Source organism: Chiroxiphia lanceolata, chromosome 14 (genome assembly GCF_009829145.1).
Source record: "Chiroxiphia lanceolata isolate bChiLan1 chromosome 14, bChiLan1.pri, whole genome shotgun sequence".
NCBI classification, from domain to species: domain Eukaryota; kingdom Metazoa; phylum Chordata; class Aves; order Passeriformes; family Pipridae; genus Chiroxiphia; species Chiroxiphia lanceolata.
In genome coordinates, this window is record NC_045650.1 from 12,371,624 (window position 1) to 12,384,628 (window position 13,005).

Sequence of the window (13,005 nt, forward strand, 5' to 3'; positions counted from 1 at the left end):
TTTACACACATGCAATGTCATTTATGTACATAAAGCACTGAAGAACATCACACAGAACTTTAAGTATTCATCTGTCTTCACTGATGCTGCTATCTGTTGTTATAGTAACGAATTACACTACACCAAGTAAAATCTGCTCTCCATATTTAGCATTTTAGATGAAGGAGTAAATTTATTTCTGACACTTTCTGAGTTACCACACCATTTGGCAGTTGCAACACTTTCCTCCACAGCAAAAATCCATCTAGAACACCTGCAGAAGAACTTACATCTTTAGGGGAATATGGAGGGAGAGAACTCCTACTGATGACCCAAGACATCAGAAAAGGTGACTTTGTTAGCTACAACTTCTGTCAGTTGTACGAAAGTCGACACGTGGGCTGCATTTTCTAAGAAGATTGAGGACAGCTTCTATTTCTAACTCTACTCATAAAACTTTGCAAGTTTTATTTAGCAAATTTTATCAGGAACCTAACATATCTGCTGGTAACACCTAACAGTGCAACACCAAAAGCAGACAAATGGAAGGGTTGTACTCACTGAAATGTGGTGTGCATACATGGGTCTTGAGAGGAAAAACGCAGCATCGTGAGGCGTGTGAAACTCATTACACAGAACATCGATAGAAGGCACTCGCTTAATGTAATCCTCTGTGCTTAGGTTGGATGCTAAAAACCCACCAAATTGTACCAGGGTGTCATGGCACTACAAGTGAAAAGATACAAAAAGTTAGCAAACAGTATTATTTTGTTCAAAAATTAAGTTAGGGAGAGCTTGAAAGCTTGGGTTTGGGTTTTTTTCCCCAACGCCACACAGGAGAGCAAGAATTTTAAAGCCAGCAGAACTCTGTAAGAGCATTCTGTTCTACCAGAATGGAATGCAACTAGTTCTTACTGCCTAAGGCAGCAAAAGCATTCTTTAAAAAAAAAAAAAAAAAAAGGATAGAAAAAAAAAAAAGGAAGTTCCACTACCAAAGTAAGATCAGAAAAATATGATGGACAACTTCAGAAAAGAATTTAAGTTTTTATGACAAAGGATGCTTTGATCTTTTACTCGGAAGTCACTTGTCAATATAATATATATTTAATACATTCATGTACTTTAGTAATACGACCACTGCAATTAATTTTAAAATTCTTATATATTCATATTTATTGTACTGAATTCTTACATATAAATGGATATTTTTATGTGCTGAATTCTTATATATTGTGCTGATATACTAGAAGTTAACAAAAAGGAGGGGCTCTCATAAATACAAGTGGTTTTACTTGCCTGATCATACAGCTTTCCCACCAGCTTCAGATGTTTTTCTCCTCCCTCTTGAAAGATCACACCATTTCTCTGCTGAGCCATAAGCAGGCACAGTGGGAGGGCAAGATCATGGTCCAATAATGCATCTTTCAACCTCTGAGATGATTTCTTTGTATTCCTGATTTGGCCAAAGTATCCACCCTGCACAGTACAGAAGAAGTTACCCAAGTTTGAAAATGATGCCTCACAAATGGAATTTATGTGTGCTGACTGCAGGAATACTGATGAATTAACATCAGATTCCTGTCCATCAGTAAAACTCCCTGGGTCTTGTACTGCAATGTATGGATAGAAGAATCAGACACTAACGAGTCCTGCTTGCTATTAACTAGTTCTTTTACTCCCCTCCCCAGGGAGCTGCTCACCCCAGAGCAGGGCTGTCCCAGCAGGACTGCACCACATCCCAGCTCGCTGGCTGCTGCAGGTCACGGGCCTGTCATGTCTCGTTAACAGGAGATGCTGTGATGCACAATTCAGGTTCACATGCCCTGTCTTGGCTGCCTGTCTCAAGCCCTGTAAGCTCAATGGAGTGGGAAACTCTCTGATGAAAGCACACCACCTTTCTCAGCTAAGCTGCCAGAGCTCATGAACCAGTCTTTAGAACCACCATTGATTAGCAACAGCTATTATTCTATTTAACATGAACACACCTCAGCCTTCAGTTGTTCTCCACCAGTCATGGCTTCCAACTGTTCCATTGTCATTTCTTCAGTAATTTCTATCCCTGCCATTTTCTGTACAACCTCTTTTAAAATAAGCAAATCAAAGCTGCACAGAAAACAAAAAAGTGGAGTAAAAACAAGACAATTTGTTTAAGAAATGGAAGCTATGGCATTCAATACACATTGCAAAGCAACATTACAATGCACGTTAAAACAAAATTTTCATTCTTTTTGAAGAAGAAACTAGTATGTTGAGCACAAGGATTTCTTTACTGCAAGTAAAAAGTTAGTACTTAAAAGCAATTCAGGCAATTCAGCAGCTGGATTTTAGAACCCCTTCAGAACAGTTACTTCATTGTTTTGAAGATGATAGTGAACATGGTGCTATTAACTTTTAAGTATGATCAAATTAATCATAAAGTTTATGTTCCCTTTTCAAAGTGTATCTATACAGTTATTTCATGAACATGGAATATTTTCTTATTTTGCTAAAAAGTTTGTAAACCAGTACACAGCCTTAGAAATGTACTGGAAAAGTTAGTCTGGGAAGGTTATTTGGAAAGACAGAAAATTGTTTTCTTCTATTTAACATACACAACACACAAAACACTCCAATAATCATCCTGTCCAGAGACTAGGCTTTACCTCCTACTCTGAATTCCATAAGGACAATGACCGTTCCTCAACACAAGTATAGTAAATTATATCACAACCACACAAATGAGAAATGTTTTCCAGTAACTTCTGAGATGTGTGACCTGCTTATAAAAATCACTGACCCATGCCCTCCAAAACAAAACTTTATATCTAAATAATTTATATGGCTAACATTTTTGTTTGCTATTGCTAACATGGCTAGCATGTTTTTTGCCTAGAAAATATGCAATACCAGGATATACTCCAATTCAAATACCTGAATATTGCAGTTCTATGGAATTGGTCCTACTGGTAAATCCATTTTATTTTTATGATCCCAAGTACTAAACCAACTTTTTTTTCCCCCTAAATACTTAAAGTCTTAATTCAGGGGAAAGACAATAAATATTACTTACCCTTCCTCTGTAGCTCAATGTGGTTGTACCATCATCAGAACAAAACAAATTAGGGACAGGGGAGCATATGGAACTGTCTACATTGCAGGGAAGGGGAAAAAACTAGATTTCTCAACAAAAATACCCTAAAATAACACGCCCTGTTATCAGCATTAGTAAGTTACCTTTCAATAACTATATGGGGATTCCTACTAGAAAAAAGTTGATAATCACCTATGTGATAAAATTAAATAAGTAAATGAAACAATAATACTAAGTGATGACAATGGAAAGACAAAAGGAAAATTTGAATTGCAAACCTTGTTTAAAAGTATTTTTTGAGTTATGATTTACACTGGCATATGACAAAGCAAGTCAACTGCCACTAAATACATTGGGTAAAGAATTTAAATAAGATGTTAAGAGCTGTCCCTACAGAGAAGACATTATGAGAAAGGAAACACTAAAACTGTAACAGTCATACTCCTTTATATTGGATACTTGTTTTTTAAATAATGTACAATAACTCCTACGATAAAATTACAGACTGGCAGGTTCTCTCCCCATCTGGTTAGCTGTTAAAAAAACTATTAAAGTAAGTAACAGATGAAAAATGAGTACTTCAAAAATGTCACAGCTATACAATTAGAGGAGAAGTGTACTAAAGAGGACATTATTCTTTCCACTATTTAAATTTCTTAACCTTCCCAGTTACTGTAAGTGGAGTTTTACCACTACTAGAGCAACTACTACATCGAGTGCCCACATACCAGTAAATGTACAAATAATACATTATAAAAATTGAATTTATAAAGATCAATTATGCAAGACTTACCTTTTCCCAGCTTTCAGTTGGTTGGCTACATACTGCAGTAGACCAGCAAGCTCAATTGGGTATTTTCGGAAAACTGCACCACAGAAGCTTGCCAGACCTAAACCAGAGAGAAACAGCTGTGACTGCACCTCACGGGATACTAAGCATTAAATAAACATTAACAAAGTGCATATGGGACGTTAGCCATAAATGCATTTTTGCATTACAAAGGAAACACTATTTTCCTATTGATTCAATTTGCCAGCTCTCCATTTTGTTTAAAAGATTAGCCAGTAGATGCAAGTGAAATATTGATCATAGTGATCAATGGTATAGTAGATCATAGGGAGGGTAAAGCATTTTAAACATTAATGTAATAAAACAAGAATACTAACTCTGCAGCCAGCTTGAGATCGTAGTGTCATCGTGCTTCATTCTCTCCTTTTCAGGGTTTGCCAGTGCTTCAATGATACAATCTTTAGTGGAGTTAAAGACAATATTTTTCCTCAACTTATAAAAACAAAAGATACACAGATCTGTTTTTCTGGCTCCACAATTTGTAATATATGAACATGACAGGCAAGTATAGAAAGCATGATATAGGAGATCCACTAACACAGTTATGGTATAAAAATATGAAACCATGAAAGATACAGTAACTTCAAAGCAGTATTTACTTTACTATTTTCAAGATCGTTATGCCTTCAAGACCAGAGTGAAAGTAATGAAAATCCCTTAAAAATAAAGAATAATTTCCCAGTGTGAAAGAATTAGCAGAGAGGGTTCCATAATCCACTAAAAGTGCAAAGGTATTTGCAAACCTCACTCAAATTTCCAGCAAAAAGCAACGAGAATAGAAAGCAACAGAAGGTATTTACTTACAGACAACAGATTTAATCTGGCTACAACTGCAGCTTTATCAATAACTAATGTATTGATTTCCATTAAAGGATACATGCCAAGACATCGTAGTTCAGTGAAGTGAGGTATTTCAATGAATCAACGACCGGAGTTATTAAGTTATCGTATTTTTGTATTTGTGATAAGATCTGAAAGTTACAAAAGACACGGAGCTGAACATGGACAGTATTCGGTATCTTTCACATAATAAAACCACTTAACAATATTTGTCTTCAAAACCTACAGAAAACACGCTTTGAAATTTATATTTCAGAAGATCCTAAGCCACTGTCGAAGCGATAGATGATCTCATTAATTTCTGGTACCTTAAGATACCAGTGAAACATATCTCAGACCTGTGCACTACTAAAAAATGACTAGATGTTAAAATTTGCATCAGAAGTAAAAAATAATGAAATCAGAACTGCAGGTCCCTTCCTGCACTTCAATATCTGTTGTTAGTATGAAATAGTATTCAAATACATGTTACTACATACATAATCAAATAAAATTGTAGGATTGCTGTGGCTGAGCTTCCCAATTTGTCTCCCAGAGGGTTTCACATTTTCCTTAGTTAAACGCCTGTAAAAGAGAACACATTTTATTGCAATAGACAAGCTAAAAGAATATTAAAACAACAGGTTAGTTCCAGTGAAGAAACGCCTTTATTAGTCTCAGAGATTAATAATCAGTCTCAAAAACTGATAATCCCACAAGATTCAGATGGTACAACCACACCAGCTGTCCCTGTATTACTATGGGCCATATTCTAGTTTCACCTTGGAGCACTTCGCTTTCAGAAGTCGTCAGTGAAACCTGTACCACATACAAAACTACCATGTGATCCTAATCTCTCCTGAAAATTTAATTTAGCCACAGATCATTTTATATTTGTTGCATTCTGTTCACTGAAAACCAATAATAATTTCTTTGTGTTACACTTGCACAATCAAAATTCACTGCACAAGGGAAGGGAGGGAAAGTTTTACGGTCTATGCAGCAAATTAGAAGGGAACCAAAATCACTGTTTCTAGCTTTCACAGCTCCAAGTCCAATCCAGTAACAACTACTGTCTTGCCTATGTACAGGTTCTGATTATCCACATTATAATACCACACCATCTGCTTTCGGCAACAACAAATGCAGAACCCAAATTCCTGACAATGTCAGAGACATTAAATGTGAGGTAAATCTGAAATTGCTGTGAGCCCACTTAAAAATGAGAATTAATCACTTTGTTCAACTTACTGCCCTACATCCAAACCTACAGAAACCACGACAAGATTTTTGAGACTCTTTGGATGAAGGGGTCTCCATACTCAGAGAAAACACGTTGCACTCTTATATTTCCATAAGCAACGTAATTTATGAAACAACAGCATACCCATGCAAAAAGTTTTAAATCACTTAATGGGACATTTCTCATAGATTAAATACCCTTGTTGGTGACAAATTTGTCTGTATCCTTGCTTACTTGACATTTTTTAACGACAGTAACATTAAATACTTCATGAACAAGGACTATCAGCGAAATTACAGAGTCATTAGAAAGCGAATGTATTTATGAAGTTCTTTTTTCTTCAGTTGGTGACATGCAGTACATTGTACCACAGTTCCCAACTATTTATGGGAACAGACTACTTACTTCATGATATACTTGGCTCGGTCTATGGTTTGAGCTTTAACTTTCACCAGGAGTGGGTGACTATTGTACGTTTCGTTCTTCCACTGCCCGTAAAGGCGGTACCTTCAAAGATTATACAGGAAAACTAATTTCAGTACTGACAATTCAACAGATCATTCCAAAGAGTGGAAACTAATTATTCTACCCACCTGTACTGGTATGGAAAAGTTTTGAACATCCCCCATAATTCCTCAGACATGCATGCATTGCAGTCCATCAAAGAAAGGGATGGAAGCAAGACTTGATCGGTGATACTCAACAAACAGCTGAACAGTGTCTCCTGAGAGAAACAAAAAACTCCAGGTAACTCCCAAGGATTTGCCTCAGAAGGAATGTTATGCATGCAATGCAGACAGAGTACCAATTTCCATATTATCAGTATCCCATCTTTACCCTTTCCTAAACATTTCTCTTTTGCATTGAGCTATTTTAGAATGACTGTAGCAGCAATAAAAAAAAAAAAACACCAAAAAGTGAAAAACTCTGAAGAGACTAATTTTCTCTGCAATTATTCAGGAAGACAGAAAATTATCCTAAGTGAGAAAGAAGAGGAACAAGTAATAATGAAAAGTGCATAAACTTCATATTGAAAACTTACTTGTTGATTTAAGAAAAAAACAACAATTTGTTTTTTCGTAAGTTAGATTTCAGCTGGACACTTGTGAACAATCTTGATAATTCAATAACTTATACAATTTAGAAGTAAATAAATTAACCAAGTTAAAAAAACCCCACTATACTACTAAACACCTTCACTACTTCCAATTTCTCTTTTTCTCTGCTTTCCCCAGTAAATTCTTTTAGATACCATGAAAAGTGTATTTACAGAATAAATAGCTGGAGGTTCTCCAGCTGATTCTGAGCAAAGAAGTAAGATGCACTGGACTAAAGAGAATAAGATTAGATCTGAGGAATGCAGGGAGAAAGAAAAAAAAAAAAAGAAAAAAGGACAGGAATACAAACAAACCCCTGAGACTGGATTGTATTTACCTTTAAGAAAAAAAAAAAAAAATCAAGACAAGTCTATACCTTTATTAAAGCATTAAACTCTATAGAGTTTTACAGAAGTGTCACGCAGTTGTTAAACATTTGGTCACAACCACAATCTTCCATAAAAACACCTTTCTCCAAAATAAACTCACCATTTTCTCTTTATCTTCTTGTTTGCTTCCATCAGACTGAAACTATAATAAAGACACATTAATTGTAGCACAGTTAACACAACAGTTGCAGTTTCAGAACAACGGCTACTTCAGCAAAAGCACAAACCTGCAGGGCCACGCATATATTAAGTGTTTAATTTGCCAGATCTGTCAGCATTAAAATAATTTTTAAACAGAAATTCAAATGCATAGATGAAATGCATTCCTTACACATATAGGGACCTTGCACAGTTTTGTCCAAAAAGAGATAATAACTGAAACTACATGGAAACTTGCTATTATATATGAAAATCTGAATTTTCTTACTGGAGAGAGGGAAAAAAATGCCCTAAGCATTCACCTTCTACCTAAAAAACCTCAGGACTTCGAATGCAATTATCAACAGCCACAGACTATTTCTCCACCTTTCTCTCACAGTAACACTCTCTTAAGCTTTTAGTCTTCATTATTAAATTACTTTTCTGCTCTTCTTGCTCCACTCACCAGGAAAAGCATATTAAGCTATCACACCAGTAAGTGCACGATTATTTTAAAGGTACACTTAAGCATGAAAGCTGCAGTGCAATGTTAGTAGTCTAACTTTTAAACTACTGTATGGGTTAACTTACAGTCAAATTACCTCCAGTTATTTCTACTGTGTGTTAAATGTAGTTTCACAACTAGAACATGCTGATGGCAACAGTGCATTAAAAATAACTTTCCCTATGTTACCTTAACCACTCTGTCACTGACGAATTTCTTCACAGTTCCAACCTAGAGCAAATAGCTAAAATGTTGCTCATTCTTGTCAGAAACACATTAAACTACTATATAAATAGATTTACAGTAAACCTGCACAAGAGATTCCTATAGCCAAGTAATCTCAATTCCACTGTACGTATCTACAGAAACAAGGGCTTTCTCACAAGCTGAAAGTTCCTTAAGTTGTTCATAAAAATGTTTATTGATCATAAAAATGATCAAAAAATTTGTAAGATTCTCCAAATTTGTATTAGGTCAAAGCAATACTTATGTTTTATCATTCAAATACCTACACAATTATTAGACATGAGCATTTTTTGACATCAGAATAATTGGTATTTTTCAAGTTTTGACCAGCTGTTGTGTCATACCAACCTCTTTCATAAATGCTTTTCCAAGGCGCACTACTTTTGCAAACAAAATGGGATCATGGGACAGATGAGGACCAAGGTAACAAAGCATGTTGAACACTTCCTTTCTCAATTCCTCAAAGCTCTCTGCTTGTTTTGGTGCTCTCTGGTTTGGCAAAGAAGAAATCGGTGACCCCTTAGCTCCTTTAGGTACACCAACTCTGAAAAATAAGACACGCAGCATTTCACATGAAAATAGAAGTGAAAATTTTAGAAACGTATCAATAATTAGGTTTATTAGTGAATTCATGCTTGTAAAGAAATCGTTTTCCCCTCTGACAGAACTCTGGTCTTCCCTTTACCTGCGGTACAGAGGCTCAATTGTCACGTGGACGAGCTGGCAAAGGGCAACCGCGATCGGCTTGTGCGAAGTAGCATAAAAGGGAGGCATCTGATCCATAATACTTTGTGCATGGTGCCAATCACCAATTTTTAATAAGGCTTCCAATAAGCCAAGCTTTTGATTATCAGGAGGCTGCAAGATAATAAAGGAAAAGTGTATCCATAAAGTCTTTCTAATACTTCTCCTTAAGCAGCTGCGATCCAGAGCTGAAGAAAAAAAGCAGTACTTCAGCTGTGCAATGAAAAACTGTGCAAAATAAAATTCAGCCACACATTTAGACAATAAGCAAACTTCAAAAGAAATAATAAACCAGTCCACGTAGAATCTAAGATCTGGATCAAAGAAAAAGTTAAAAATAAAATTTAAAACAGGAATTTATGAAGTTGCCTGACATATGTCTGATCGTGTACTTTTCAAACCATCTCAATCTATTGCAGCTTATTTCTTTACAAGACATTTTAAGAACAATGCAAGCATTTATGTTGTGTGTTTTTCTGATTTAAAAGCACAAATTTCTCTTGCAAAAGCAGATTAAAATAGAGAAAAACAAAAAAAAAAGCCAAACCAACCCCAAACCCTTTCCCTGTCTCTTAGTGGGCCTGTACCAGAAGTTTCACATTAGCAACTATTCCAGGAGACTCTAGATTTAAAGTGCAAGTCTCTCTAGGCTGTATGTGCTACAGCAGGCACTGCTCACACACACACAGGCTGCCTGAGTGGGCCTCTCTTAGGTAAACAGGCTCTTCTGACGTGAGCTCTCCAAAAGCCAACAGAGGCCTGGCACAGAAAGGTCAGGTTGGAAGTGCTGCCAAACCCAGCCAGGCTGCCAAACCCAGCCAGGCTGCCAAACCCAGCCAGGCTGCCAAACCCAGCCAGGCTGCCAAACCCAGCCAGGCTGCCAGGTGCCCTGATTCTTTCCCTGTCTCCCTATTATACAGTTATGTCAAATGCATCTTAAAAGGCCAAAGCAGATAATGCATTTATCAATACTAAATTATTCATATTAGAGTCATGAGACAATAATGAATTTTAACCACACAAAAATAAGCACTTTGTGGATTTAAAAGAAAAGTCATTTCAGTAGTTGTTAAACACTACTTTCCTTACCCAGGCATTTATTCCATGGTACTGTCTCAAAAATTGTACATTAAAATGACATACTGGATAGAAAGTACTTAAATTTAGACTGTCAACAGCCTTCATATGTAGTTACTCCACCAATTGCTATGAAGTGCACAGTTAAGCACATACGAAAATACTTTTAACACAGAACAAGCTTTTCAAGAAACAGCATGCATTGCATAACAGTGTCTACAGTCACAGAAATTGGTTTTTGTTAAGTACAGCTCTTACTTTTCCCATCACACAGGTTCAGACTTTGTTATTTGTCATTTTAATCCTTCAGAAAAACGCTGCAGTTTCTGCTACAGCTTAAAATTCCCTAGTTCTTAATTCTAAAGCTTAGCCATAAAAACTGTCTTAATTCTTCTGACACTACTTGCAATACATTCACTCCCCATGTCCCATGAAAAGTTTATTTTTCCATCAGATCATGGTGACAAGCACACTTCAGAGAATTCCAGGTAGCCCCATCTGACTGGATCAAAGCAATGTGGTACAAGGGAGAAACTTAAAGCCAGTGAAAGGAATCACTTTAAGCAGCAGCTGTGGCTGCAGTTGAGAGCCAGAGAGAGTAACTGTATCAGTTGCCTGAGGGAAGAAAATGGAATTAGATTTTTCAAGCTAGGCAAGAAAAATGGAAGGAGGGAGAAAGGTCAGAGATTAATAGAATCAAGGAGGATACAGAAAATCAAGAACAGAAACTACCAAGACTGATGGAGCCCTCTTCCCACTTCAGTATGCCACTTACAAAATGCAAATACCAAACTTTTATTTTACTTTTTTTTGTTTAAGTAAGATGTTTGAGAACTACTTAGGTACTCAAATGAGCATGACAACAGAAAGGTCGCTAAGAGATTAAATAATTTTGTTTCTAAAGTAAGGTTTGGGCACACTGAAACAAATTAGACCTAGGGCAACATGAATATGATACAGTAGGAACTTAAATAAAGAGTATAATATAAATCCATACATATGGAGATACAGGTTTAAAGTAAAGTACAACAAACAGCTACAATTAAAAATGTTCAATTACAACCTTTTTCTACAATGCAGGGTAATTATACCAACATTCCTAACTCTGGCAATTCCCTACATCCCAGTTCTTCATTGAGAGAAATAAGGAATAAACTCTCACTGATGTCCTTCCTTTTGTGAAATCAACTAGGATTATACTTCCACAGGTCCTAGAAACACAGCTGCTAAAGGTTGTGAAGTGTATGAATGTTGGGACATACTGACACAATAAAAAGGGAGGAAAAAATTACTCACTGAATCAAGAATATTAAACATAGAGAAATCCAGAACAAACCCCAAAGCATGCATTTTTGCACATTCCATATAACAGAAATGCAGTCAGAGGACAGACAAGCCACGTTTAGTTTAATGCAATTTAAAATCATTTTACTGAAAAGAAAGTTACTCAGATACACACCTTTTCGGTTTTCTCCTCCTCTTTTTCCTTTTCTTTCTCCTTTTCCTCAGTCTTTTCAGATGACAAGACAACCATTGTAAGTTTTCTGACAATTTGTTTAGCCTCCACTATCTCTCGCTTGTGTTCCTCCATGATGGCATTATCCCCTGGCAGAAGCTGAAAAAACAGAACAAATATATCTGAAAACTGAAGTAACCTAGTGCTGCTCTGGATCACTTGAGCTCAAAGCAGAAGTCTGTCCTACCTTGTTACTAATCAGATTGCCTTTCAGGAAATCAGTTTCTTTTCCTTATTACCATCATCCCAACAGGGAATTACACCATTAAGAGACTATTCTAAAATCAAGGACTCATGAGAAATAATACTGCTCTATTTCTTCACAACCATGAGTTGTCCAAGCTCCTGTTCCCCTCCCCAGTTCACTGTTCAGCTGTAGTTGTGCAGAGACAGTTTCCCACAGATTCCATGATAAGATTAACACAATTCAGTGCCTTTAAACCAAGTGAATATTCAAAAGCATGAATTTTCAACTTGCTCATCTAAAGGAAAAAAAAAAATTTAATCCCCAAGGAAAACCAGATAACCTACTTAGCCACACATTCTGACTACCCCTTTAAAGGAATACCATTTAAAGCTGACTACATTTTTTATTTATCAGCAATGGGGGTTAAACACATGTACTATCTGCTCTTTAAAAACCACCTTAGATTAAGAAGTACCTAGTATAAAACCTCAGCATAATCTTGTACTTGAGAATGACCAGGGTGAGGAATATAACCCCACACTCAAAAATTAAAAGGTCAAAGTCCAAGACAAAAGAAAAGCTCTTTTTCTGACAAAGCCAAACCTTAATTCAGTTCCTAAAACCAAGCTCAAACTTAACTGCAAACAAGTAATCAAAACTTCCTGCAGAGTCATGACCTCTGACACAATGATCTTTCCTTTTAATGCTTTTAACAAGGGATTTTTTACTGTTTTTTCTTTCCCCAAACTGATGAGAAAAAGGAAGACAGTAGAATTCCTACACTTCACAGAAATTTAGGCAAGAAGAAACACCACTTGGAAAGGTAGAAGGTTTAAAGAGCTGCACTTTCTCATTTGAAAAGACAGGGAACCTACTATGACTCACCAAGAAACATCTAGTACAGAATTTCAATGGGTAGGTTGTGTCTTCAGGATGCAATACATGTTCTATAGGGCTGAAGAGAACAGTTCTTACAGGCTTTGGAGGGAGGGCAGAGGTGGGGAGAACATTCTGGATATGAACAGTAATCCCACAGTGCTCTTGTACAGCAGCCACACAACATGCACCACTTCAGACTCAACATCTACATCTAGAAACTCACAGCAAGTTAAACTAAGCCTGAGCTGGAAACAGATAACAAAATA

The 13,005-nt window shown here is 36.4% G+C and overlaps 1 protein-coding gene across 1 annotated transcript in view; it reads right to left on the reverse strand.

Annotated features, from left to right (window-relative positions):
• Positions 1–13,005, reverse strand: part of THOC2 (THO complex 2) — a 47,858-nt gene that overhangs the window by 19,320 nt on the left and 15,533 nt on the right. Inside the window, exons 10-22 of the mRNA XM_032702372.1 lie at positions 11,617–11,772; positions 9,022–9,194; positions 8,685–8,880; positions 7,548–7,589; positions 6,555–6,685; positions 6,367–6,468; positions 5,219–5,303; positions 4,777–4,870; positions 4,217–4,297; positions 3,843–3,939; positions 1,965–2,082; positions 1,276–1,455; positions 541–705 (exon numbers count right to left, since the gene is read on the reverse strand). Coding sequence (XP_032558263.1) covers positions 541–705; positions 1,276–1,455; positions 1,965–2,082; positions 3,843–3,939; positions 4,217–4,297; positions 4,777–4,870; positions 5,219–5,303; positions 6,367–6,468; positions 6,555–6,685; positions 7,548–7,589; positions 8,685–8,880; positions 9,022–9,194; positions 11,617–11,772 — 1,620 coding nt within the window. The remainder of the gene's footprint in view (positions 1–540; positions 706–1,275; positions 1,456–1,964; positions 2,083–3,842; positions 3,940–4,216; positions 4,298–4,776; positions 4,871–5,218; positions 5,304–6,366; positions 6,469–6,554; positions 6,686–7,547; positions 7,590–8,684; positions 8,881–9,021; positions 9,195–11,616; positions 11,773–13,005) is intronic.